The sequence below is a fragment of the Sander vitreus genome, chromosome 3 (assembly GCF_031162955.1).
Source record: "Sander vitreus isolate 19-12246 chromosome 3, sanVit1, whole genome shotgun sequence".
Classification (NCBI taxonomy): domain Eukaryota; kingdom Metazoa; phylum Chordata; class Actinopteri; order Perciformes; family Percidae; genus Sander; species Sander vitreus.
The window spans coordinates 11,644,887-11,671,296 of NC_135857.1; the positions used below are offsets into that span (position 1 = coordinate 11,644,887).

The window sequence follows — 26,410 nt, forward strand, 5'->3', positions numbered from 1 at the left end:
AGGCAAAGGAGATTCTACCAAGTTGCATTATGGAAAGTGTGGGATTTAGTGTTTTGGTGCTTGAGCCATAAAACTCAGGATATCGTGTCCTTTCCTTTGTTGATTTTAATCAATTTTTTTTAATCTCTTATTATAAAGTATTTATCTATCCAAAGCTGTTCAAACATGTTAAATGTCAAAAACAAGTTAAGAACAAAGAGGGTAAGGTAGACGCACTTTATTCCTAAAACAGAAGCTGCACCATCAGTAGCGGCACACAATTATATGTACACATATACACACGCAATTACCTAAATCTGTTATATAAAATATATAATCTGACAATGTACCTTTTAATTCCTCTTCAGAGCTCATTGAGTTACTGTGCGAGAGACTCTGGAGCCAAAGCAGACAGAGAGGTAAGTCTCCTCCACTCATTGGGTGGGACACAAATGCCCAGGCCAGCTTTTACTTCATTTTTACAGCATGGCAATAAAAAGGTCTGTACCCTTTGAAAAAATAATATTCTAAAAGCAATCTACAGCAAATTCACTTGAACAGGTTTTTCCGTGTTGTAATTGAGAAAATTACACTTTTTAAACCAATTCCTTTACAGTGAGATGTACACACCCTCTAGGATTTGTAATATATAAAAGATATTAAGCATTAAAAATTCCACATTTAAAAACTTACAATAAATAATATATGCAGGCATTTCATTAGGATAAAATTTCATAGATTGCAATCTACAGTCATTAAAAAGACAATTTATTCTCCTTTATGAAACGTCCCTTGATCTTCCAAAATGCGAAAATGGATTCTTGGCATCTGATTGATTGATTTGGAAACTTGTAGTCAGTCAGTGTTGTGTGAGATACACCGGGGGGGGGGGGGGGGGGGAGGAGGAAGGATGCTTCCTCCACACTTGCCCTGATGGAGCACGAGGTCCTTTGAGTGCCAGGGATCCTTCGTTGTTACTCCACGATTCGCCTGAGCGAGCCATCCAATCAAATCTCAGCAGTTTGATCCTGTTCGAGTTCAGAGCATGTTCATGATAAAGTTGTACATCTGGGTGAGCACCACAAAGTGAACAGGCAAACAGGAGCGTCGGTCCTGGGTCGCAGGGTCGCATGTCAGCCAGGAGAGGGCGTTGTATTGCTCTAGAACAAATCTGTTAAGTAGAGGGCAGAAACAGCTATGTTAATGCATGCCCCACATCATTCTTTTCATTTTAACCTGCAGTTCTTAACTTGTCCAGACTCTTCTGATGGCAGCAGCTTACCTGAGCACATCAGAGGTGTGGTTGGAGTCCAGTGGGTGGGAGTGTTTACTGTGCAGGAGCTCGTCTGATTGGACAGAAGACACGTGCAGGTGCAGAGAGGCCTGAAAATAAATAAATAGATGGAGACACAAATGAAATCCAAGTCTTTTAGATTCATATGTGCTTGTTAGAGATACAGACCATATTTAAATGGTTTGATAAAGCATTTAATAATCATTTGTCAAGCTAAAATACCAACATTTATCTGGTTCCTGTTTGGAAAGTGAAAATATCTTTGCATTTTGGACATTTTTAGATGTCACATTTGGCTTTAGTGAAGTGTAATGGCCAGTATTCAGTATAATCAGCCAATGAATCTATGATTTAAAAAAGAGACGTGGTAGTTGTAGCCCTACTTGAAATGTGACAGACTCCAAAAATCTAGTGCCAATGTACCTTGAGGAAGAGTGGGCACTGGTTCTGGGCTTGAGGGCAGGCAGACCAGAACCAGTCAGGCAGTGGTCCAGCCTTGGCTGTGGAGACAAAGTAGCCCAGCGCCATCGGCTGCTGCAGGATGTTCAGAGCCTCCTCATGGGACTCCATACGGTCGGCACTCTGGCCCTGCGAGACAACATTGATGAAATAAATGAACAGAGCAGGACTTGTTTTCTACAACATAAGCCACAAGGTCTATTTCGTGTTATTTATGTCCCGTTTATAAACTTCAGGCTTCATCTACAGGCAAAATGTGATTCAATTTTGAAGTTGCTTTATCTCTGTAGATGATATACAATACACATACAATATTTTGACACTAAAATTGTACTCCTTTACCAATTTGAGGGTAAAAACAAATGAAAAAAATAAAATAATTGTCTTGGTTCTTCATCATAGCAGGCATGCGGGTAAATAATCTTCATGGTTTGTAATAGACATTTAAAATTAACTTTTGTTTCATCATTTAGTTATTATTTAGAAAGAAAGTGACAGACCTTGTTTCCATCTCCTCCCTGGTGGTAGTGGGAGCCAGGGGAGTGAACAGGCGAGGTTGTGGGGGAGTTGGGTAAGATGTTGATGAGGTCTGGATCCACCATGTCGTTGTCAAACAGGTCAAAGATGCCCATTCCATCAGATCCATCTGCAGAGAGAAAAACAAACATGCCCAGAGCTCAGAGTTTGTCTGGGGCTCAACTTAAGTATACTGTATGAAACATTCAGGAATTAGCATCTCTTGATCATAAGGAAGACAATGTCGAAGTGATGCATTTCTTTTGAGCCCTTGTCAGCTGCAGAACGTACCGGGATTTATGGGATTGAAGTTGATGTCAATGGGCTCTGAAGTGTTAGTGTTGACCTGCACCATGGCTGAGGTGGGGAACACCAGGATGTGTGTGCAGGATGTGTCCTGAGGTGTGCTCAGCTGCGATGTCTGCATGTTGAGTGTGGTGCTGCGGCCAAACACTGAACCTGTTGACACAGAATCTGCAGAGACGAGACAGACAATCAGATTTAGAGTCAGCGTGAGAACTCGCAAACGTCATTGGGCTCTCTGTTACAAAGTCTAAATAAAACGGGTTACTCTTTTCTTTTACCTGGCATGATGACAAAGGAACCCTGGGGCTCCATGGCAACCAGACAGGCGCTAAGGATGCTGGGAGTGTCAGCAGCAGAGATGCCACACAGCCTACACGTCTCCTTCAAACGTTTACTAAGAGACTGCAAGTTCCTCCTGCTCAGCAGAATACTCCAGTCTTTAACAGGGATGAGATAAGAGCTCATTATTGTGTGTTCATGTGTGAAAACAAGCCACTTAACATGTTCTACAAAAATTGCAGGCGTGTGTGTGTGTACCTCTCAGCTCGCCATGGCCCATTCTACCCAGCCGTCCAATGACCACCCTCCATGGCAGCGATGTCACCTGCACCAGGCCGAGACACCACTCCCACAGCTTTTGCAAGCCCACTCGCCTGGCTGAGCCCTTTTTCCTGCGAGCCCTGTAACAGACACACCACATGTACTTTAAATACAGATGCAACTTTATCAATAACTAAACTAGCGATCCTGTGGAAATTATGCTTTTTTTTTTTTTCTTTTCTGTTCACGAGTGCACATACCGATTGGGTACATCAATACTAATGATGCAGGTCTCCAGCAGTTCTCCGTGTTGGTCGGTGCAGGAGGCCAGCAGCCAGCGCTGGTCATGGGACAGACAGTAGCCGACAAACAGGACGTTGTACTTCTGGGAGGCCTCGCCAAACGTCTCCCCGAGCTCGGTCTGCTTGTCTTTCACGGGAGCCAAAATGAAGGGCGGTGTATACAGACGCAAACACTCGGGCCTCTGCGCAGAAGGAAAACTCGTCAGTTTAAAAGACAGGGTTCATACGCATTTTAACCAATACTTTTCGGCAAATTTCCATGACTATGTATTCCTGAAAATGTCAGTCGACATTATACAATAAGAATAAAAATCTGTGTTAAAGTTTACCCTCAGAGGTTTAACAATAAAATGAATGACAATTTATGTGGTTCATAGTGGGATTCGTAATATCGCGCACGGAATAGAACGTTGAGGTTAAGACGACGTGAAAATACATTTATTAATCCCATATTATGCTGTGTTAAAAGAAAATCCATGACTTTTCCAAAACCTTTCCAGGCCTGGAATTTGCATTTTTCAAATTCCATAACTTTTCCAGTTTTTTTCAAAACGTATGAACCCTGAAAAGAGAAACAAACAGAGGACACTACAACCCAATGCCAGACTCTTCACCAGAAGTCACACCAGTGTCAGATATGCAGCCCGAGTGACAGTTACCTCTGGGTTCTTGAGTGCCATGTCAATGGCAAGACCAGGGCCAAAGCCCGTCAGAGCCTTGAAGTTAGTGGAGTTGGGCAGAGGCCGACGACACTGAGTGAACACTGAGAAGGCCAGCGACTTGAGGTGCTGGCCGTAGAGGTGACGCTCCCCACTGCGCACCGGCTGCAGCAGATACTGGCAGGGAACAATCTGACAAGAAAACAATCAACAACAGTGGTACTTCAGAAAGGGTTGAGTATGTGCAGTTTTCAGTCAGGCATTCTCCATGTAAACATCACTAGCAGCTCTTTGCTAACTTTTAGTTTTCAGTAATTGTGGTTAGTTTGCTTTTGAAAAGCTGATGGAAAATTCTGGGCTGCATCAATTGAGGTATCTTCATTCTCGCTTACTGCAAAGTGAATAGCAGGCACTAGTAGAACAAAGTTATATAATAAACTAAATAAATAAATAAAATGCTTAATTGACATGTTCCAGCTGTGTTGACGGTTTGTCTAGATTCAATTAAAATATTCAGCTTCATCCAAGCGGTTATATTTTTTTGGGGGCATTGTTAAGCCTTTATTGACTGGACAGCTGAAGCAATGAAAGGGGAGAGAGAAGGGGAATGACATGCAGCAAAGGGCCGCAGGTCGGAGTCAAACCTGGGCCCGCTGCGTCGAGGAGTAAACCTCTATATATGGGCACCCGCTCTACCAACTGAGCTATCCGGGCGTGCATGTGCATACTAACTTAACAACAATGAGTGAAAATCAAATACTTAAGATGCATTATATTCTGACAGTATTAAAACAAAATGCAATATACAGTGACAACCTAGTAGAAGGATATCACTGGCTCTATTCTACCATTGCTGCACTAAAGATGAATGCTGAAACTAATAGCACATTCACACCTCTAGGGTTTCAACATCCCCTCTGGCGGGTTGATGCAATACTGTGACACTATATCACAGGTGTGGCAGTTGCCACCTCAATTAGTGTCCGCTAATGAGTCCCCTACTCCTTCTCACCTCCCGCTGTGCCTGCTGGTAACCTGCTCTGCTGAAACTAAACTGGCAAAGGGGAGTAAATTAGTTAAACTAAGGATGACATCAATCACAGCTCATCAGCAGACTCCTGTGAGAAAGACAACTAACTGTGTGATCTTAATGTGTCCATATAGTAACACTATTCCATCCCTATACTCGCTCAATTATAACAGAAAGAAACCATCAAAACACTGGGACTGTACGGTTGGCCTGTACCTGTACTGAGACAGCGTTTCTGATGTATGCAGGCAGGAACTGGAGCATCTCCATGTAGCAGCGCAGCAGGCCCAGTGTGTAGGCGCTGGAGTGGACCTCTCTGACGGCGTCTTCGTAGCTGAAGGGGTCGACGATATACACCACAATGGCAGGCGGGTAAGACACAGCGTGGGATTCTCCGTCCGTTGGCTTCCCCACTTTGTCTCTCTCCATTGTGCTGTTGATAAAAAAGGCACATAATGATTAAGATATCAGTCCTAAAGAAACAACCCACAGGAGATACAATCTAAACAATATAACAAACAGAAAAAGAGGAGGAGCTTTGTTTTGCATGTCAATTAAGCTAAATGACTAAATTCTATGCTGTTGTTTAGCTGTTGTTTCACACCAACAGACTGCTGTTGTGCGTTTAGGTGCGGTGCTGTCAACAGAGTGGACTCAGCGGAGGAGATCGATAGACAGACAGAACACATCACTTAGTAAGCCTGCTTGCTTTTCGTGGTTGTAAATAGAACTTTTAGGCCTAACTTTATTTCCCCTCCATTGTAACAATCCACAGACAGAAGAGAAACAATAGGGGAGTTAAGGGACAGTTAGTCTCGCATTGCCAGACCTTCCTCCACAGCGCTGTAGAGGAGGGTCTGGCTAGTCCACACATCATTCCGGGATGGGAGAAAAAAAACGTGCTCTGGTTTATTGGCATTTCTTTAAACCAATCACATTCGTCTTGGGCGGCGCTAAGCCCCGGACACAATGACGGTGTCTCTTCAAAACAGCCTTGGGAAGGAACTTGTTTTGGTGGAACGTGTACGTTCAAAAGTTGTTTTAGTCGTGCAACAGAAAACTCAGATTGGACAGATAGTCTAGCTAGCTGTCTGGATTTACCCTGCAGAGATCTGAAGAGCAGTTAACTAAAAAGAGGCACATCCGGCGGAATTTCCGGTGGCACCTAAACAATCCCGAAAGTGGAACGTCGTCGATATAGACTAAGGGACAGTCAACAAAAGAGAGCAAAGCAGCTGTTTCTAAGCTCCTCCCCCTACTGATTTGGACAGAATCGTTCATAAATTATAAAACACATCCAGTGAGGACAAAGATCGGGGTGAAAATGGACAGCTGCACATAAGTATGTTGGTGGCACTTTATCATGATTTGTTGGGAGAAACCAAGCGATTTTATGTAAGATCAGACATTCAGCACCCCCGTATAGCCAGAATGGAATGATCCTTTGTTTCATAACCACATTTTCCACCGCTGCAACGATTTGACTGCGAGATCGGCAGTTGAATCAGGCTCCTTAGATCGAATTGTCGAATGGTCGACTATTCGGGGTCACCCCTAGACTACACTATTACAAAACGACTAATGGTGGATACTGAGATAGTAAATGTTTCATAAGCAAAATTAGACCATATCCATAAACTAAATGCATCTCTCGTGGAGGGAGTGACTGCTTCGTAAGTAAGTAGTATTAAAACAAAACTACCCATCAGCAACAACAGAATTGAATCTCTCCGTGTGGATGATTAATTGACTCCCATTGTGGTAACCTACCTCTCTGGCGACTCAGTGGGCCCTTGAGGCTGGTTGGCAGAGGGTCCGTTTTCTGCCAGCCCCCCTGCAACCTGTGGGTTCGACTGGGGCCCATTCTGGGACGTGCCGCCCTGCAAGCCTGCTGTACCAAACGGCGAGTAAGAGCTTGGCTTGGCTGCGGCCATTCCCCCGATAGTCTGGGAGCCTGAGGAGGGAGGGGTGCTGTTGACCGGGGCCGGTTGGGCAGAGCTGGTGCTGGTAGTGTTGGTGCTCTGGGGTCCTGAGGAGGCGCTGGAGGTCTGGAAGGAGGAGGAGGAAGAGGAGGAGGAAGCCACAACCGGGCTGCGCTGGGACAATAGGGAGCTATCCAAAGACTGCTCTGACAGGTATGGAGCTAAAAGAGGTGACAAGGTAAAAGGAAAACCATCAGCTATCATTTTTACAAACCATCTGAGCTTCCTAATTTGGGGGTTTTAAGATTAATGAGTAAAAATGTTACCTAGATCATAGCGGCACACTTGAGCAAAGAGTTTGAGCTTATTAAAGGCTTCATTGTTTCCGTCTCTGGCAGCCATCTTAAGGAACCAGTCACTAAGGGGCTGCTCTGCCATGCTCTTGCCTTCTGTGGTGCCGACTTTCAATACGCCCTCTGGGTGACTCTTACAGATGGGCCTGTGTTGCCCAAGCTGGCATGCCTGTCAACAAAAAGGGAGTGAATGCAAAAATGAAACCGTGTGAATCACTTCATGAGCATGAAAACTGTTTTCGTGGGGCATGTCAGTACAAGAAGGGTGAGTTTCATCCTGCCAGGTGCGTACCTCATATATACTACTCAGATCTTTGAAGAAGGACTTTGCCCCGCGGAGCAGAGCTTCATTTTCTGGGCAGATGACAACATATCCCACATCTCTCTGGGAACCAAAAGGATCCAGAAGAAGCTTCTCCCAGTAGGGCAATCCAAAAGGTGACAGCACCACAAAATCATACTCATAACCGACCAAAAAAGTGGGGATGGGCAGAGGCTCAGGAGACTCATCTGTACCTGTAGTGGAAAGAAGACCAGGGTTCATCTTTCTTTCAACAACCACAATATTCCAAAAAAGAGTCTCTAAATGTGTAAGAGATAAGACTGATAAGGTAGGAAAAATACTTTTCACGTACCATATGATCCCCTCCCAGCCATCTTGTGGAACTGTTGCCAAGTGAGCGGTCCCTGAACGCCCCAGGAGCGCACACTCCTCTTCTTCTGAATGGTGTCCTGCAGCACAGGCTGGAGGGACAACAACACCCGCAGGACATCCTGAGAGAATAGCTTACTCATGTCTGCTGCTACAAAGAAGGAAAAACAGAAAAAAGTTTTTTTTAAACGTGTAAAGTTAGGAATGGGAAAAAATTAGCTTGTACTAAGAAGAAATGGTGATACAAAAATACATACATTTGCATTTTGGCCACTGATGAAGACAGGTGCTTTTCACTAGTGTTTCATCTACTTTGCCTCCTGACATATTGTCCATGAACTGCCTGCCATGCTCCAGTGCCATGTAGCAGTCATTGTAACAGTCTCTCTCTTCCACCCTCAGAAATGAACTGGGGGCAGAGCTCTGCTTGGGGTACTCCACGCCCGCCATCGGCGCAAAAGGGTTGGTGCACTGGTCCTGCAGCAGCAGGATTAGCTCATCCGGAGGTTTCTCCGTCAGGCTGCCAGCCTTGTGCGTTGTGGAAGCTCGCAGCTCTTCGAAACACCGCTCAGTGTCCCGACTAGCATCCGAGCCCCGTACCACCACGTCCAGCTCGTCCTCCAGAAACAGCCCAGCCAATTGGCCAAAGCGGCGATTGGTGACAGCGCTGAAGCCGCACGTGCAGGGGTACTGGGCCTCGCCGTTGTCCTTGAGGTACACGCCTACGTCCGCTCCTCTGATGTTCATGTTGCAGACGCACACGCAGCAACTGTCAAAGTTGCAGTCCTTGAAGAGGTTCATGACCGACTCGGAGAGAATGAGGGTGACGTAGAGACTGTGAGCCTCGGGGATGGAAGGTACGGTGGCCGGCTCAACGGAGCTGAGTGGTCGGCAGGTGGAGGCAGTGGAGGCGGGGGAGTAAAGGTCAGAGTTGTCATACTTGAGTGAGCCCTGGACGCTCGATGGGCCACGGGGAGTCCGTGGAGTGCGTGGCGTGCGAGGCGTGGGCACGGAGAACCGTGGCGTAGCTGGGGAGGGCAGGATGCCTGTGCCGCTGTTGCTGGGAGGGGCACTGCTGGACATGAAGGGTGTGTGGGTCTGAGGGGTGTAGGTCTGGCTGTAGTCTGGCTCCACACTGGGGACGTTACTGTTACACAGAGACAAACAGGGAGTCAAATGTTTTTCTACATCATTGTTCCAGTAGATTTTCTACTTTAAAAAGAAATCATAAATGCTATTTCCAGACTATATTCTTTTCTTTATAATTGGATTTGAAGATTTTCATCAATTATTCAGCATTATGTGTAATGGCCTGTTAACATAACTATCAGTTTAGGCTTGAGTTTGGCTGGAGACACAATAATGACCACAATCACTCTTCTTGAATGTTCTAATAATTAGTTTCAAAATCTTAACAAACAAAATTACTAGGGCTGTCAAAATAAGCGTTAATTTCGATTAATTAATCTGAGAAAAAAATAACGCAGATTAACCCATTCCATATTGAACTTTGACCCGGAGTCGTTCTAGCCACCATTGGACTGTAAAATGAAGGAGGGAGACGAGAATGCGCTGCCTGGATCATTAATTGGAACATTTACTTCTTGGAACAAAATCTTCTTCCTGAATAGGGTTGGGTACTGAAATCCGGTGCTAATACGGCACAGGTGCCTTCACGACCTGTATCTACCGGACCGAATAGCAGCGCGGTTCGGCGCCACTGATATGTCTGCGCTTCTCTCGGATGCTCTGAAACAGACATTACAGGCAACAGAAACATCGCTGCATGTGGCGCTAGTTAACACTATACTCAACAGCAGCTAACGTTAGCCTACCGCTAGCTAGTAGCTGGATTAAACACGGTTACAATGCTGACAGCTCACGCTAAACGGTGTAAAGTGTGTCTGTATTTCACTGTAGAGGATTCAACACCGGGATGTAACAATGTGCAGCTGCTGCTGTCGGAAAAACAGACGCTGCGTTCAATGAAACTGGTAACCTACAGCCTTGTGGTGCATTCAAAGTTGTTGTTAAAGGCCCTTTTTCCATCTGGTTGTTGTTTTTCCTCATTCAACAGCAATTTACTAGTGAAATAAGTTATTGTTATAGTTATTACATTATTATTAAATCATTTAATTTTGACCATATGGCCTTTGCAATAAACAAGCTGTTCTTTAATGTTGCCGACTGTTGTTTAGTACCCTTCTTCTTTTCTTTTTTTTATTAACCTTTCTTAAAAAGTACCGGTTAAGGCACAATTAATCGATTGACAGGGCTAAAAATCACTTATTAAAATGACCAATCTCCGCTACTAACAGTAGCATGTGTAGTTGTAAGTTTTTTCCAACTCAAAATCCTTTTCTAAAGTCAACAATAAACTTTAATGGCAATTCATTTTTTTTTTATATAAAGATTGTTAGTTGGTTAAAATGACATATGAAAACTGTACTTTTCTTCTTTTTCTTATAAGTTATTTTGCCTGATCCAATGTGCAGCTGTAGATGTCAGTAGCATTTAAAACCAAATGCCATATGAATATTTGTGGCTGAACATCCCCAAATGGTCCTCTTCCCCACTTCTCTGAAACAACACTGACCCACTGTTAACACTAAATGCACCAACCTGTCTTTGGTGAGGAGATTGACGTTCGTTACTGGGGGTATCAGTTCCATTTTGCCCATGGTCCAGCTGGGCGTGTACACACAGTCTTCTGGCACTTTGATAGGCAACATACACTGGCTGGGTAGCATCTTCAGGGGTGCGTACATTGAACAGCCGATTAACACCTGACACGTCTCCGGCTTGTATACAAAGGAGAAGTCCTAAAAGTAAAAAAAAAAAAAAAAAAGACAATGTGAAAAATGGTGAACACTGATGTAGCTACATTTCCCCACTTGCTTTATGGTTGGCAGGTGTGTGACGTGACATGTCATACCTTTATTTCAGATGGCTTCGGGCTGCAGAGTCCCTCCTCCACCTCCATCTTGAAGTGGTTGTTGAGCTGGCTGCCGTCCAGCAGGGTGAGGCCCGTCCCTGCCTCCATGCTATCCTTGCTCCCAGAGTTCATGGGGGAGTAACCCTGCTGCTCCAGGGAAGGCGGGGTGGGAAACATCTGGTGCAGGTCCGCTGAGCCTAGAGAAAAAAAAGAGACATTGTTACTCCTCTTTAAACATGGGTAAAAACGTTACAATACACAATGATTAACTGATGCTCGGTCTCCTTACTAATGCAGGACAGAGGGTCCAACGCGGCTGCTTTATTGTCTTTACAGCCGAACTTGTCTTCTGTTCCAACTCCAGCTCTTTTGGATCCAGGCTGTGCAGACGGGAGGGGGGGAGGGAAACTGTAAACTCAGTACGTCTTCAATGTCAATGTTTCAACAGGCTTTACAGACCCGACTTGAGCGTATCAGAACACTGAAGAGTAAGATGTACAACTTCCAACTAACAATGTTGTTCACCGTACTGATGCTCTTACCGCTAGCTCATCTTCATCTGAATTGAAGATTTTATCCAGGTCGCTGTAGGACACAGCCAAGTCGTTCTCATGGATAAGGCTGGTGGAGGCTAAAGGTTTACTGCCTGATGGACCCTGACCATCTGCACCACAAAACAAATGGGAGAGGAGACCTTGAATAAGACGCCAAATTCCAAACATTCAATTTAATTAAATGTCAAACCTAGCGGCCAAACGAACAAGGAAAGGCATTCTCACCGTCTGCTGTTCCAGCTCCTTCGTCCACCTGGTCAAAAAAAGAAAAACGATTGCAGGAGTTATTGTAATGTTGTAGGACGACCATTACATCATTTTACAGTAGATGTATCAGGGAAACTGCCATTTTTACTTGCATACAATGCTCTAATTATCATTAACTTATTCTGAAAATCATAACACGTTTGTTTACAAGAAAACGCCGCATTTACCATGATTAGCCAAAACAACCAAAAGTTCATGAGCTGCTATGTTACAGTAAATTATATTTGATGAACTTTTGTCTGTCTGTGTAACACAACATTCTAACCTGAAATTTGGAGTTAAATCTCCAAGAAATATAGTGTATAGAAATCAAAAAAGGAATACTGGTACAGCTGGGGATTGTTTGGAAATCTTTCAATACTAGAAGGACATGACATATACCCAAGTTTCAGTACTGATACCAAAATGATGACACTTTCTCCCCCCCCCCAATACCTCAATCATTATTAGTTTTTTATTTAACAAAAGAAGCCAAACTTCTCACATGTTAAATGCTGTCTATAAACAAACATTTTGGTCAGTGCCAATGCCACCTGAAAGTATTAAGGTTCAACAAACTTTGTTCATACACGCACACACATCTCAGGGTTCCAGTCGGTACCGGTATATCAACCCTAGTCAGGAACCCACCTTGTGTTTCTTGTTGCCCTCTCTCTCTGATCCAGACTTGTCCTTCTTCTCGGTGAAGCTGAACTCCTCATCTCCCTCTACGAAGGCGTAAGGGTCTGGCTCCTCACTGTGTTCTCCGTCTCCTGCGGCAGAGGCAAGATGGCTGTTTCTCCGCTGGGCGTAAGTCTTGATCAGCTCCTGGGACACCTTCAGGGGGTGTGCGGAGCCCGACATCAACCTGAGACGGAAGGAATTGTGCAGAGATGCTCAGACAGATGCAGGTATGCCGTTTAAATGAAAAGCTACATTTGTTTTCATGCAGTTGAGGATTAGTAATTAAACACTTACTCAGTGACAGACACAACACTTTCTGTTCCTCCGCCTCCCCCAGAATCATCTCGTATTTTATCCACAGGTAGCTGGGGCGTCAGGAAGTTAAAGGCCTTCTTCCTGGGCAGGTTAAAATACTTCCAAGGGTTGTGGGTGGAGTCTTCATTGGGGTTGATGGCTGAACCCACAAAGACGGTGGGTTCCAAGGTTTCACTGTAGGCTGGGGGGAAGGGCAGAGGCATAGGCATGTTCTCCAGCTGAGGCCCCTCAGATGAGCCCTTCTGTGGCAGCAGACAGGGCTCCACTGACGGCGGGTAGAACGGTTGGTGAATGGGCGTGGACGAGTTCTTCATGCCACCTGGAGTCATGTCACCTTCTACATGATCACAGGGATGAGGGCTGAGGGGCGGGGGAGGCGGGGATCCGACGAGGTCTGCAGGGGGACCGTGTGTGTGCAGCGTAGGGGCTTTGGAGGGCACTGTGTCTACGTGGTGCAGGCTGGGATACGAGCCCTCCTCCTGTGATCTTAAACAAAGCCTCTGGGTCTGTGGCTCCAGGGACGGCTCTTCGCTCACAGAGTTGCGGTGGTGGAAAGGTGTCTGCGGCCTCTTCTGCTGCTTCTCCCCCTTCTCCAGCTTCTCGCCCAGCTTGTGCTTGGGGGCCGGCTGGGCAGGCTGGCCTGATGAAGGCGGGTGTCCTGAGGTGCTGCTGGATCGCTGTTTCTGATTCTTATGTCTGTGTGGAAAAAAAACAAACACATAATGCTTTTTTTAAGATACTTTCTTTTGATTGTAGACATACAGCTCAAGTCACTTGTGAATGCATTCTATTAACGTACCTTGAGCAGGTGCAATGTGGCCTGTGAGTACACTCCACAAAATCCCAAAGTCCAGTTTTGTCCGACTCCTCTTCACAGGTCCCATTGGTCAATGTAGTAAACTTCCTCCTAATAAAACAAAAAGAAAGAAAAGCAGATTATCATTTAAATCAGTCACCATGGAGGCACTTATTTGACTGGCAATGGTAATTTTGAGGAAGAGATGACACTGAACATACTTGTTCCCTGTACGGTTTATGTTACACTCCTGCCACACAGACTCCACCATCTGGCTGGCCAACCTGCGAGGGATTTTACCCCCGTGAAGAGTGTTGTTAGAGCTGTAGCCATCCGACGCAGAGGACAACTTGAGCCACCTCTGGGCAGGCTGATAATCTATAAGGTAAGGTGAGACAAAAAAAAAGAAAAAAAGAAAAGCAATACCGTTAGTACGCACTCTCTCAGAAATAAAGGCTGAACAATGTGTTTAATTGTGGTCAATATGCTCCTCCTAGTCTTACCAGTCTGAGCCTCCTCCGGTGACGTTGGAGGAGTCAGAGTGACAGAGGACATGGCAGGATCCCTGTGAGCAGCCTGGCCCTGCTGAGCACCACACAGGCTTCCTGAGGTGTTGATGGAGCCCTGAGGGACCACAGGAGGGAGGTCCGACAGGGGGAGAAGCACCAGGCAGGAAGGGTAAACCATCCTCACTCCCGCTGCAACCAAACAAACACCAGTTATTATTTCAAAAACGTCGAACTGCATGCAGAAATGAATTGCACAACGCTGCTAACTGATAAGTCATCATCTTCGTTTCAGTTCAATCAAGGGTCTCTGGAAGGCTTTCATGGGCCAAATAATTGTTTCCAACATGCGTTTACCTCATGAGTTTCACTTTACTATATGGTCATATTTATTATGTACAATGAATTTACAAAACACAGAATTACTTACATTTAAACAGAATATTGCTGCAGCTGAATCTTTTGTATTTTATTATCTCTTTCCATTAGGGCTGCACGATATTTAGTTTCATCGTCTACATCGCGATGTGCGCATGCGCGATAGTCACATCGCAGGACGTTGCGACGTTGACGCTACAACTTCTTTGCTGCTTGATAAAAAAGTAAACTTTCACCGCTCTCCTTTTCCATGATTGTTACCGGCCGGTCCGACGGGGGGGTTGTTATGGGAAGCGAGGCTCTCCCGTGTGTAGAAAAGTACCGTAAGCGGCAGCTGCCGCTGACACCGTGATGCACATGCTTTTCCATGGGTAGTGAAGCTACAGTGGTCAGTGTTTTATGTTCGCTGCAAAGACAAACTAAATCACCCGATTAATGCAACGTAATCACGACATATCCCGGACATTTTTCACCGCAGAAAGCTGCTACCAGCCAGGCTAAAGCTAACATAGTTAGCCTAAAGAAACAAGGTGTCTGTCCCAACTAACGTTATGGTTCGGAGCTGCGACGCTGGAAACGTAACACTAATCTACAACAGCAGTCCGTTTCTGATATAACGTCATTTCCACTGATCTAAGTGCTCTTGGATACACAGTTTGTTGCAAGAGTGTGACATGCAGGCTCTGCATGCACAGCAAACCAACAATCATGATCTATTTTAATCAACTTATCAAACAACCAAAGCCGGCCCCGCTAGTCGACCACAACCTGACATTTAGAGGAAGCAACATGCATTATTAATATCATTCACTTTAGCCTGGATTGATATTATGTGAATACAATGGTGTCATGTCAGTCAACCAGTGTATTTCTTCCTAATTTCCCTCTCCAAAATCACTTCAGAAGAGTAATCACAGCGCTTACTTGCTTTGGTTTTTGTAAAGCATTAAAGTTCAACAAAGACTGGTTCACATAAGAAAATTATAATTTCCTTTTTCATTTTCTTTGTAGATGCACTCCCCTACAAAGTCACCCCAGTAGTTGAGAATGATTTAGTATTTCTAAATAGGGATATTTATGTCCTCTTGTAAAAAATTTGTCTCGTCTTGTTTTTTTCATATCGCAATGTAAGTTTTTTCCAATATCGTGCAGGCCTACTTTCCATCAATTCTGTTTAAACCCACCGGGCCATTTGTTGATGGAAGAATCAAACAGGCGTGGAAAGCTGGAGGAAGCAAGAGACTTTCCTACATTTTTTAAACCCTTATGGTCTCTGTTGCAGCTGTGTGTCGATCTCCAATCCATCCAATTTTTTATTATAGTACTACTTATACTTATAAGATGCATTATATTATTTGTCAGCGAATCCCATGAAATTACCAAAATTAAGTCCGTTTCTCAAACCTTCCTGACTCTCCTACCCCGTCTGTACCACCCAAGAAAAATATAGCATAGCAATTAACTTATCCATGAACATTCAGCAACATGAAGTTCAACACCTCATTTAAAACATTAGGATGTCTTACCGACAAGGACCTCCACAGCTGCCAGGGAGTCATCCTCCCAGTCCGTATCCTCCATCTTGTCTTCCGGGACCTCCTTGGGATTGGGGCTGATGGGATAGAATTGCCTCCACTCTTCTATGAGCTTCTGAGTAGGGTGGTCTGACATCTTAAAAGCCTGACCGGTGAGGGTCCCATTCAAGCCATATGGGCTCAGAATGACTGCAGGGCAGAGAGGAGTCACAACATATATGAATGCATGTAGTATTATGTTGTATGGATTAAAGAGTTCCTCACAGACCGACCACAGAGAGTGGGGCGCAGTGATAGTCCCTCTGACAGTTATCCTGAATACAGGAGGCTGTGTGCTCTTACCGTCTAGTTTTCCCTAAACACTAATGAAATGCAAATTATGAATTTATCCTGCCAATTGTATAAATGCGCTGATGATATTGTGCTCTTATGCAGACAGGGGACACAGTGAGTTTACATATTTTCACCATATGTGCTTATTAAGTGCTGTAAAGAAAGTGCCCTTTTTATTAATGAAAGCACGAATAAGGAGCTGGTTATTATGGGTCACCACAATAAAAAATTTTGTCACCCGTTTCGATTAATGATCAGCCCGTTGTAGCAGCAGAGGAGTTTAAATATTTAGGAACCTTTTTTGATTGCACTTTTAGTTTTACAGCCAATACAGAATACTTTTTTTCTTTTTTAAAGCAATGGCGCGCTCATATCTAATTGGGAAATTGGATTCATATGATATAATCATGAATATGTAAGAGACTTTACAGATGTCATGTTGAAAGTATTTAAAAATTAGATTAGAATATACTATGATGTGTTATAACCAACCTGTGAAGGCAAAGGCAACATTTCCACATTGGTGGACAATTAGCACTATTATTATTATTATTATTACTACTAATAAACCCATTGGAAAATGTATTAAAAAAGACATCTAAAATGGGTTTTTTTTTGTTGTTTTGTTTTTTTAACATTGTGCACAGCTGGTGTTTTCCTACCTTGCAAGGGGCTGGAGCTCTGCTGGGCGAGGCTGAGATGCTCCTCGTTCAGGCGCTGAAGAGGCTGATGTTGAGCAATCTCCACACTAGTGCACACGTTGCTGTCGCCGTGTACGAAGAAGGTGAATGCGCAGGACAGGTGCTCGCTGCAGGGTGAGTCAAAGACAATAAAAGAAGGCATTCAGCTGTTAGAGAGATTTGTCGCCAAGCATAAGCAGATCATTAAGTTAAAAAAAAAAAAAAACACTTGACTAAAGCTTCACTTTGCAGTCAGCACCCAATACAATAACTAATGTAAACCCCTGCAGGTAATTTGCGGTTATTAATGTACTCTCCATCACTCATTGTAAAGGAATGACTCAAGGGAGAAGAAAGGACGGAAAAAGGGAGATGGTGACGATGCAAGTACAATTCCTTGCATTTTGGGCGATGATCCATATCATGCTTGCAGGTGACAACTGTTGCTTTAACAGAAATTGGGCAGAGAACACAAAGGCCTGACAATACCTCCAATCAGATGGTGCACACATAACCCACTGCTTAAACACAGTTTAACCTTTATCAAACCTTCTTGCAAGGCACAGGCTAACATAAGAGTCAAAAATAAACATGGGAGATTATTATAGTCCTGAAATGTTAAAACAATATTCATATTTATTTTCTAACTACTACTGGAAGGCCAGGCGGCTAAATGCACTAAAATAGTACTTGTTGACATGGTTGCTGTAAAACCACAGTGCACACTCAGCATTTTCCAAAGACTGCCCTGTTCACTAGCCAGAGAGGGCAGGCGACAGCGAGACTGCCAGACTCTTCTGTCAGAGGTGCCACACACACACACACACACACAAACACACACCTTTATGTAGAAGCAGAAGCTACACACCAGCGAGCAAGAAATCGCCTCCTGTTCTATACTAACAACTCTTTTATATAGCCGCTCAAACTCTCTTTGACAAAGCGGCCACAGGGAACTGAGCCAAAGGGCTGTGCATCAAACACAAGTCAGCTTGGATCAACGCAGCCAAAAAGCAGAGGCTGAAATTACCTTGTCAGGGAACTCCAGGATACACCAGCCCCCTCATTCAAGTGCAAGGGGACACTAACTCTATGTCACCACCCTTATGTGCAAGAGGGAAGGAACTACAGCCGTGCAGAACCCCACTCTGAACCAGTGATTTATGTGCTGCTTGTATTTCCACAACAACATAGACCAGCTTTACCTTGCAGTTGGGAAAAGTGGAGGAGTGGACATAAAGCGTTACTCTGCGTAGTGTTGTGCTATTACCTTAAAAAGTCTAAACTGAAATAGAGATTATGCAACATGCTGGATGACTATTACTTAATGTGAAACTAGGTGGAAAATGTGTAACGCTGAGGATGTAATTAGAAAATCGTAATAATCCTGTCATACAACCATATAGGAGTTCAATCACAGGGCAGTCAACAGTCTAGTGAGTCATGGCTACACTGCTTACGGAGAGCCTTGTGTGCATTTGTTCAAGCCATTTTTCTTTCAGGAAGATGATGTCCCATTCCCTTAAACAGCAATTAGCTTAGTACAACATATTTGAAACAATACAGCTGCAAGCACCATCTCTCCAGTTGAATCCCTAATGGGAATTTTAACAATTAAACCCTGTCAGAGGCCAGGAATTGTTATTGGAAGTTTGAAGCACAACTTCCATAACAGTGAAGACATCTGCCCAGTGAGGCTTTCCACACTGGAGTACACACATGTATAACACTCAGTCATTTGTCTTTACCATGTCTTGAATAAGCATACAATGTTGCATGCATGCGTCAATCACCGTTCCCAACAAATATGTCACACTTGACAGTAAATCCACCTCTTTATAAAACACAACTGTAATAGCCAACCCCCATAGCTGCACAACTTGACCAGTCCTCCAAAACCAAATACTGACTAATGTTCAGCACATGTACAATTCATGACATCTTGCTCTGCAGCCATATTTATTCTTCAGCAATTGTGCTGCTTATTTTCTGTTATAAACAAACTGCCTTAAGGTACATGTAAGCCAGACTTGTATGATGTGGGTGGAAAAGGACTGTAGCTAAAGCTACATTTGTTGATAGTGAATATATTGTTGTCACAAATTCAGCTGACCTCTTTTTGGACTTCTGAATAGGTTTTCTGACTGATTGAACTTTTTTTCTCTCCACTCTTTAAACAAATGTCAGCATGTTCATGTTCATTCACATTAATAGCAACTTAACAATGCCAGAAGTAAAAGATAACTCAAAACTTCTGCTGTTAAGAAGCGGGACACACCTTTTATTAATGGTCTTCTCCTCCTTCTGGTATGGCTTAACAAACCACTTGCCGATGCGAACAAAGCCACGGTTCATGAGACAACGCTCCAACAGGTTGTGGATGGCTTTGAACAGGAGCGTTCGACACTCGTAGGACAGGCCACTCTCCCACTCCCCATCCTCCTCACCTGAAACAAGGCAGATACATTAAATCAGATACGATTAACAAACAAACCTCTCTCCTTCCTGATAAAGAAAACTGCCTCATGGCAATTGTAAACTGTTGTGCGCTAAATAGGTTTGATCCCCTAAAAAGGAGACTAAAGCAAGTGACCATAGTAATACCTGAAGTGACCAATTTCAAAATGAATGAAAAACTTTTGATTTCAACATTCATTTTACCAGTCGTTATACAATAACATGATCCAAAATAAAATAAAATAATTCAGCCCCTTGGGTGTTAACATGAATGACTTATGCGACGGAAAATTTACTATTTCGATCATACAAAAGTTAATAGTGAAAAGTTCTGAGTTTGTTCTGCATGTGAGGCCTACTCATGGAATTTATTTTGAATGCTCTTCTGGACAAAAGTATTTTATCTTTTTTTTATTTTATATTTTTAAGAGCCATACTTTATGGTTGAATGTAAATCTCCATCTCCAAATTAAACCTTCCAAATGTCTTTGCAGTTTATCTGCTCTCTCTGTCTCTAACCAATCTGTGTTGTCTTCAGGTAACACTTGACCCTTCTTGAGACAGAATACCTGGCCAGTGGCATAGTTTAGGTAAGACGTACAGATATTTTTTGCTATTTACACTGGGGTCTGGGGAAAAGTTTTATATATTTTAGTGTAAGCAATTCTGATAAACATGGAGAAGTTGTTCAGCACTTACTTGAAAGCTCATTATGAATAAGCTCAGCAAAACTGGGGTCATCCCCCCACCAGAAAAGCCAGAGCTCTCTGCGACCCGGGGTGTGGTGCCTTCTCCACACACTTAGCACATCTGCCGCCAGGCATCGGCTGAAACTACACAAGATAGGGTCCTCTTCGGTCACAGGGAAAAGGATGGGCGAGGAGGTGGGTCCTTGCCACACAAAACGTCGCCATTTTATTCCGGTCAAATCAGCCTAAAGAGAAAGAGAAAAACAATGTGAGAATGAACACACAACATAGCTGCACAGCATTAAGCCAATCATCTGTTGTTGACTGCATAACTCTGTGAGTGTATGTGTGTTTCTTCCCCTACACACACACACACACACACACACACACACACACACACACACACACACACAGATGTGAAGCTGAAAACTGCTGTCACACAGAATAACACTTTGAATGAAAAAAGTTGAACACCCTAACCCTGCTGACATCTTGGAAAGTTTTGCAATACTTTGTACATGTGACATCACAATCATGCCTGAAAACATAACTGTCATGCATTAATTTACTAAGCAGTTATTAACTAGTGACGCACCAGTGCAAGTCAGTCTAAAATCAGATTAGTTTGTCTAATGTATAACAGTAACTGTGTATTATTGACCAATATGCATACCGTTTAATATTGCAGTGTCAACTTTAATAACAGAAAAATAATGTTTTTGACAGGTTTTCAATAATTCGCCTGTTGACTTTACCTGCTACCATCATGTAACTAACATTAATGCCAGTTGAGCATTTCTGTAACCAATGCAGTGTAAACTAGCTATCGTGCTATTTTCATGAGCGACTCTTCAATATAGTTACTCTGCAGCATGTGCTGTCTCTATTATGAAAGTTAGCTAGCGTTAGATCACGATTTGTGAGTTGCAGGCCCGATGCCTTCACGCCAGTCTGCAACTGACGTTACAAAGCTTGTTGCCTGATTAGCCAAAATGGCTTTCTGGCCTCTCAGTATCACAGCTACCGCTAGCTAGCGCAAAGAGCAAAGAGTCTTACCAGGCAGAAGAGATTGGAGTGGCAGTCCTCCAAACTGGCCCCGTTTGGTACAAAGCACGAACTCATCCTTTCACTGCGTGGTTGTAACGTTAAAGTCCATTGTCTCAATCACCATCGGGGGCAATAGCTGATCCAGTTAACTCGCTGGCGAAGTGGGGTTCAGTTTTAATTATCCCGTTAAAGCGCTGACCAACTTGCTAGCTACAGCTAGCTACCGCTAGTCAACCAGACAACTTCTAGCCAGCGCTAGACACCACTAGCCCGGTAGCTAAGCTAACGTTAGACAGGCAGCCAGATAGCGTCAACTGTAAGCTTTTAGCTATTCGATTCATCAATCCTGTTTGAAATGTATTGTCTGATCTGCTTAGCCGCAAGCTTGCTGCTACATTACCTTAACATCAAATAGTCACCGTTAACATGACCTGAACAGACTAAAACCCAACACCAAAAAAGTTAAATGCGCAATAAAAAATACGAGCTCGAAAACTAAAAAACTTCACCCCAAAAGCTTAGTCCCTGGTGTGCTAATGCTAATGCTAATACCAGCTAGCTGATCTGAAACAATTTCAAAGCAAAGGAACTCTCCCCTCCCCCTGGTCTCTCCTAGCCTACTAGCACAAAAGCTAACATACCAGAGCTCCAACGCTAGCTAAATAAAACAATTAGCTACACCGCCCTCCTTCTCGCTAAAACCACCAAAGGGCTCCGTCATAGTAAAACTACTCTTCAAACGGATGAAATGCCAAATTAGCGAGACTACTCATCGGCTACTTTTCTCTGCCTGATCCATGGGTCCTGCAGATTTCCATTTTTTCAGTTCATGGATTGAATTCTTTAATGGCGGCCAGGAGGACAACTCTGCCTCTCAACTCCTATTGGCCAATTTGTGGTAATGGGGCGTCATCCGTCTTCAAGTAGCTCCATGACTTCACAGTTTACAAGATGAGAGCTCCAGTGCATCTGTCAGACAGTCAGTGGTCACTCCTCAATGATGTCTGTTACTGAACATGAGTCACTGTGCACCATCTGCTGCATGTGACTGCTATAATAAATTGAGATTTAAAAATAAAAAATGGAGAAAATGTCTTTTTGCACATCATATGGATTATTATAAGAATAAGAGGAACATTAAATTGTCTGACTAAGCTTTTGTTGCTATTTTGCTTTGTGCATTGAATTATAACGCAGGTATGTAGTTATCTAGGTCAAGTTGTGCAGACAAAGATAGGGACGTCACTGATCCCAGCGGTATTTATTAGGCTAATATTTGATCATATGAATCTCAGCTGGAATGTGCATGCACTACTTTGGCCCTCCACTATTTAACTGTGCTAAACTGAGCTTTTGGCGGTTAACAACTCTGAAAGTCACAGTGCAAAGTCCACATTAATGCAATTTTGAGGGATTTTTTTATCCCTTTTATCTAATATCAACTTGTACTCAGGCGCACGTCAACGCCATCCTTGTCATGCAAACTAAACCACAGGGCGGAGACTTTACACAGGCTCTTGTCTTGTATGCCCCTCCCACAGGCGGAGCGCCGGATGCATCAAGAAAATGTCAACAACATGCCGGAGTCTTCCAGAGAAACCGAAACTGACGAGAGAGTGACAGACAGACAACAAAGAGATCACGGAAACCATTCCTCTCATAACATCGTGGCTTTAATATCTCAGTTCGCAGATGATAATTTAACACTTGTGCGGGTAGGACTCTCCTTTCTGTGACCTGCAATTGACTGGTGATGCATGAACGTGCAATATGGTCGCTTTATTGCCGTAGTGTACGTGAGCCACCTGCATCTACAAATCTTTAAGTGGGTGGTAGCATGTATTGGTAAAAGAGGTGGCGGATGGGGGGCATCAGAAAAGAATAGCATTCCCCACTCAGAACCAATTCCCTCCAAACGATTCCTCGATCTGTAGCCTACCCCTGCCTGTAGTATGGTGTCCACACTGACAAGATAGCATACCCTGTCAGGCATCACCATGTGTCCTCAGTGGGGTTTTTATGCATCTTTGTCATATCTCTGTCAAAGTCTTTCTCATTGTCGTTAGCCTACACATGTTAAGCTGGGTTGATGGTATCACTGTCATCCTGTCATCTCTAAACCTTTCACTGTTCTCTTGTCTCTCACACAGAACATAAGCACCGGACTGGCAGTTGCTGGTGTTATTGTAATAGCAAGGAGTATCAAACTGGTAAGAGATTAAGGACATACACTGGGGCAAAGGGACCCTCTACAGACTCGGTTAACAGTTGGATTTAATGTGCATTTGCTGTTGCACAATAATAGCCTCCTGGCTCCTTCCTTTGTTTAAGGTTACATTTTGACACTAATACACATCAGTAAAGTGAGAACTGTATAGATTCTTGCAGACTAACGGATTATATTCACCCACTTAATTCCAAATCTCATTGCGTCTTATAATGTTATGTTAATGAAATGCATTTTGAGACATTTTACCCAAATGAATCATTAAACGTGGCCACTCAGTTGTCTCATTCAACCTCTTCAGATCACCAAATTTCAAGCTGCGTCTGAGATTCCTGCTCGTTTTATTGAGAGGAACATCAGCCTCCGTGGGAAAGTTCATTCAATCACAGAGAGAGGACTTGAAGTGGAACATGTCCCAATTTATCTGCCAGTCCTCTCTCCGTTACTTTCGAAACACAAAGGTAATGTAGGGTATCCTTTGAGTGAAATCATGAAGGCACGCGCACGCACACACACACACACACACACACACACACACACACACACACACACACACACACACGGACACACGGACACAGACAATCAGTACATTAAATCTTGTCTTGTTAGTTAACCAGCATGACAGTTTTCTGCAGGTGCACCTTTTTATCTTGTTACAGCCAAATTACATTTTTACTTTGCAAGGCAGTTGCATTTTATCATCTTTTCATGATGGAGAGTGACAGGTAAGCTTGTTAGCTGCAATATCAAATCATGATATTCACTGAACAATAAAGTCAAGCAGCTTATGCTTTCCCTAGAGTGCTCCATGAGCAACTTCAGTGTGAAGGACTCATGAACAGATTGGCTCTTGTCGAGCTATTTCAAATATTGCCTTTGTCCCACTTGACCTCCCGCATTTTAAAGCTGGTTAGAGCCATAATAATTTACTGGTGTTTATTTCATAGATGTGTTTGGTCTGCATTTTCTATTTTTCATATAAAGTCTCAGTCAATCACAGTTAGGGCTTGACATTGAATCTCAATAACTCAAAAAACAAACAAAAAACAACCAGTATTGAAAACTCGTTCGTCATGGCTGACATCAAATGTCTGGTCAAATTTGCAGTCTTATTAGACTTATTAGACTATTTTATGTAGGCAAAGTTCTTGTACAGCTGATTTGTGTTCAGACATTTGAAAAGTTTATTTTCTTATATATACAGTAGAAAAACTCGATATTTTCAAAGTAAGGTAACAAAAAAGGTATCATTTTTGTGTCTGTACCAAAACTCATGTATCATATCAGCGCTAATATTAAATTAATCAGTATTTTACAGTGTGCATAACTACTGGTCAGCAACGTTTCATTTCTTCCGGTGCCGCTGGAGGTTCCGCTGTATGTCCCTCATTTTCGGCCGGCTGTCCCTCACCTTCTGCTTTCTTTGTGTTGGCATTCTAAACTCCTACTCCGACTATGGTTAACTGCTCCTCAGATCTCTGCAGGGTAAATCCAGACAGCTAGCTAGACTATCTGTCCAATCTGAGTTTTCTCTTGCACGACTGAAACAACTTTTGAACGTACATGTTCCACCAAAACAAGCTATTTCCTGAGGCTATTTTCAGACGCACCGTTGCTCTGTCCGACGCTTAGCGCTGCCCATGACGATTGTGATTGGTTTAAAGAAATGCCAATAAACCAGAGCACGTTTTTATCCCATCCCGGAATGCTGTGTGGACTAGCCAGACCCTCCTCCGCAGCCTGTGGAGATACTGTAGGTCTGGCAATGCAATACTAGGTCAGGTATAACCTATGCTTTACTGTAACACATATGGTAAATGGCTCTTGTATGTCCTCTTTAGGTGTGGGCACGTCCCTGATGCTGGTGCATCTTGCAGGAGTGGAGTTGACTCCAGAAGGCAGGATATGGCTGCAGAAGAACCTGGCTCCTGCCCAAACAGTCTGGCTAAAACTTATCAGCCGAGAGGACGACATGCTACACTGTTTGGTGTCTCAAAGCAGGGTGAGGCATCTAATAACTGAGGGAAAAAAGGCTTTCAGTCTCTCTGCCAGTAGCTGAAAAAACAATGGTTTATTTTTCACAATTGTATACTTGATGTCTGACTGATAGGAGTTTAAATTCCATGAATTAATTTCCTCATCTCTCCAGCAGGGGTTGATGTGGAGCTACTGTTTGAGTGAAAAGGTCCTCATGCTCGGTCTGGCTCGCACTGCACCCTTGGTCGGGGTCCTGCCTGACTCTCGCCTCTATTGGCGTCTCCACAAACGGCTGCACAGGGCAGAGGTCAAAGCTGAGAGGAAGGGGCGGGGACTGTGGAAGCAGGACAGCCTATGGGAGAGGGCCTCTGAAGCTGTCAGGGACAACCCTTTATTCAGACTGATGAGGAGGATCTTTAGGAGGAGTTGATGCACTAAGTGATCCTAATCGAAATGTGACAGCACACAATCAGTTTTATTTATTCAGTATACCTGTTATTGTCAACTGATATATTGAGTTTAAAAGTCGCACTACAGGCTACAAAAAGTGCCATCCATCTCTAATCTCTCATGTATGGCAGATATGCTTCAGTGCTATAAAAACAGTTACACTCTCCTGATATTACAACAAATTACACCTGTTGCAAAGGTTTGTGCTTTATGTTTTTACTGTATTTCACAGTTTTTAGAAGTTTGAAATGATTAAAAAACTATCTCTAATCCTGATACTAATCCCTTGGCTATCACCTACCCCATTAGACCACAGCTAAGCACAGCCTCCTCTGTTGGTGTGTGTTGGGGACACCCCACTGATCACAAGACGGGGGCGGGGTATGTTAATGGTGCTGAAAATGGAGAGGGGGGGTTCACTTGTCTCTCTCACAGTTGCTATAGAAACACCAAACGTGAAATACAAAGCGAAGCAAAGGCTAAACTCTATATTGGCCTCCCTCAAACCCCATGGGAGCCTTACATGTTGTGGGATTGTGTGGGGGTCTTTAAGTACCTACAAAGAGAACCCTTTTAGCCGTAACGTGAC

The 26,410-nt window shown here is 43.6% G+C and overlaps 2 protein-coding genes across 3 annotated transcripts; one reads left to right on the forward strand and one right to left on the reverse strand.

The window, feature by feature from the left end:
- Nucleotides 1–202: 202 nt before the first annotated feature.
- LOC144515277 (mediator of RNA polymerase II transcription subunit 13-like) lies at nt 203–22,046 on the reverse strand. The gene is made up of 30 exons (XM_078245983.1): nt 21,177–22,046; nt 20,131–20,365; nt 19,253–19,421; nt 16,957–17,102; nt 15,953–16,150; nt 14,046–14,240; nt 13,764–13,920; nt 13,546–13,653; nt 12,726–13,442; nt 12,399–12,615; nt 11,727–11,754; nt 11,490–11,611; nt 11,237–11,327; nt 10,948–11,144; nt 10,635–10,834; nt 8,270–9,159; nt 7,996–8,163; nt 7,653–7,876; nt 7,334–7,529; nt 6,856–7,228; nt 5,302–5,518; nt 4,056–4,247; nt 3,355–3,578; nt 3,092–3,234; nt 2,833–2,991; nt 2,540–2,722; nt 2,233–2,378; nt 1,697–1,861; nt 1,262–1,362; nt 203–1,150 (listed from the first exon to the last, which is right to left on the reverse strand). Exons 1-30 carry the CDS (start codon nt 21,240–21,242, stop codon nt 1,018–1,020), a joined length of 6,360 nt encoding a protein of 2,119 aa, XP_078102109.1. The 5' UTR covers nt 21,243–22,046; the 3' UTR covers nt 203–1,017.
- Nucleotides 20,006–26,097, forward strand: c18h3orf33 (c18h3orf33 homolog (H. sapiens)). Of its 2 annotated transcripts, XM_078245984.1 has the most exons (6): nt 20,006–20,021; nt 22,709–22,882; nt 23,318–23,377; nt 23,696–23,855; nt 25,236–25,396; nt 25,547–26,097. In XM_078245984.1, the coding sequence occupies exons 2-6, from the start codon at nt 22,721–22,723 to the stop codon at nt 25,799–25,801; spliced, it is 798 nt and encodes a 265-aa protein (XP_078102110.1). In that variant the 5' UTR covers nt 20,006–20,021; nt 22,709–22,720; the 3' UTR covers nt 25,802–26,097. The 2 variants fall into 2 exon arrangements, with proteins under 2 accessions (XP_078102110.1, XP_078102111.1); XM_078245985.1 differs by lacking the exon at nt 20,006–20,021 and having other exon boundaries at nt 22,868–22,959.
- The last annotated feature ends 313 nt before the right edge of the window (nt 26,098–26,410 follow it).

What these genes read in the sequence shown, in the direction of transcription:
- LOC144515277 (XM_078245983.1), bottom strand. Translation starts at nt 21,242, where the DNA reads ATGAGTTCGTGCTTTGTACCAAACGGGGCCAGTTTGGAGGACTGCCAC. An exon ending in CTTCAATCCCATAAATCCCG is followed by an intron (nt 2,379 to 2,539) that starts GTACGTTCTGCA and finishes TTCTCTCTGCAG; the next exon opens with ATGGATCTGATGGAATGGGC. An exon ending in AGTGCCCACTCTTCCTCAAG is followed by an intron (nt 1,363 to 1,696) that starts GTACATTGGCAC and finishes ATTTATTTTCAG; the next exon opens with GCCTCTCTGCACCTGCACGT.
- c18h3orf33 (XM_078245984.1), top strand. Translation starts at nt 22,721, where the DNA reads ATGCATCAAGAAAATGTCAACAACATGCCGGAGTCTTCCAGAGAAACC. An exon ending in TAGCAAGGAGTATCAAACTG is followed by an intron (nt 23,378 to 23,695) that starts GTAAGAGATTAA and finishes CAACCTCTTCAG; the next exon opens with ATCACCAAATTTCAAGCTGC. An exon ending in GTTACTTTCGAAACACAAAG is followed by an intron (nt 23,856 to 25,235) that starts GTAATGTAGGGT and finishes TGTCCTCTTTAG; the next exon opens with GTGTGGGCACGTCCCTGATG.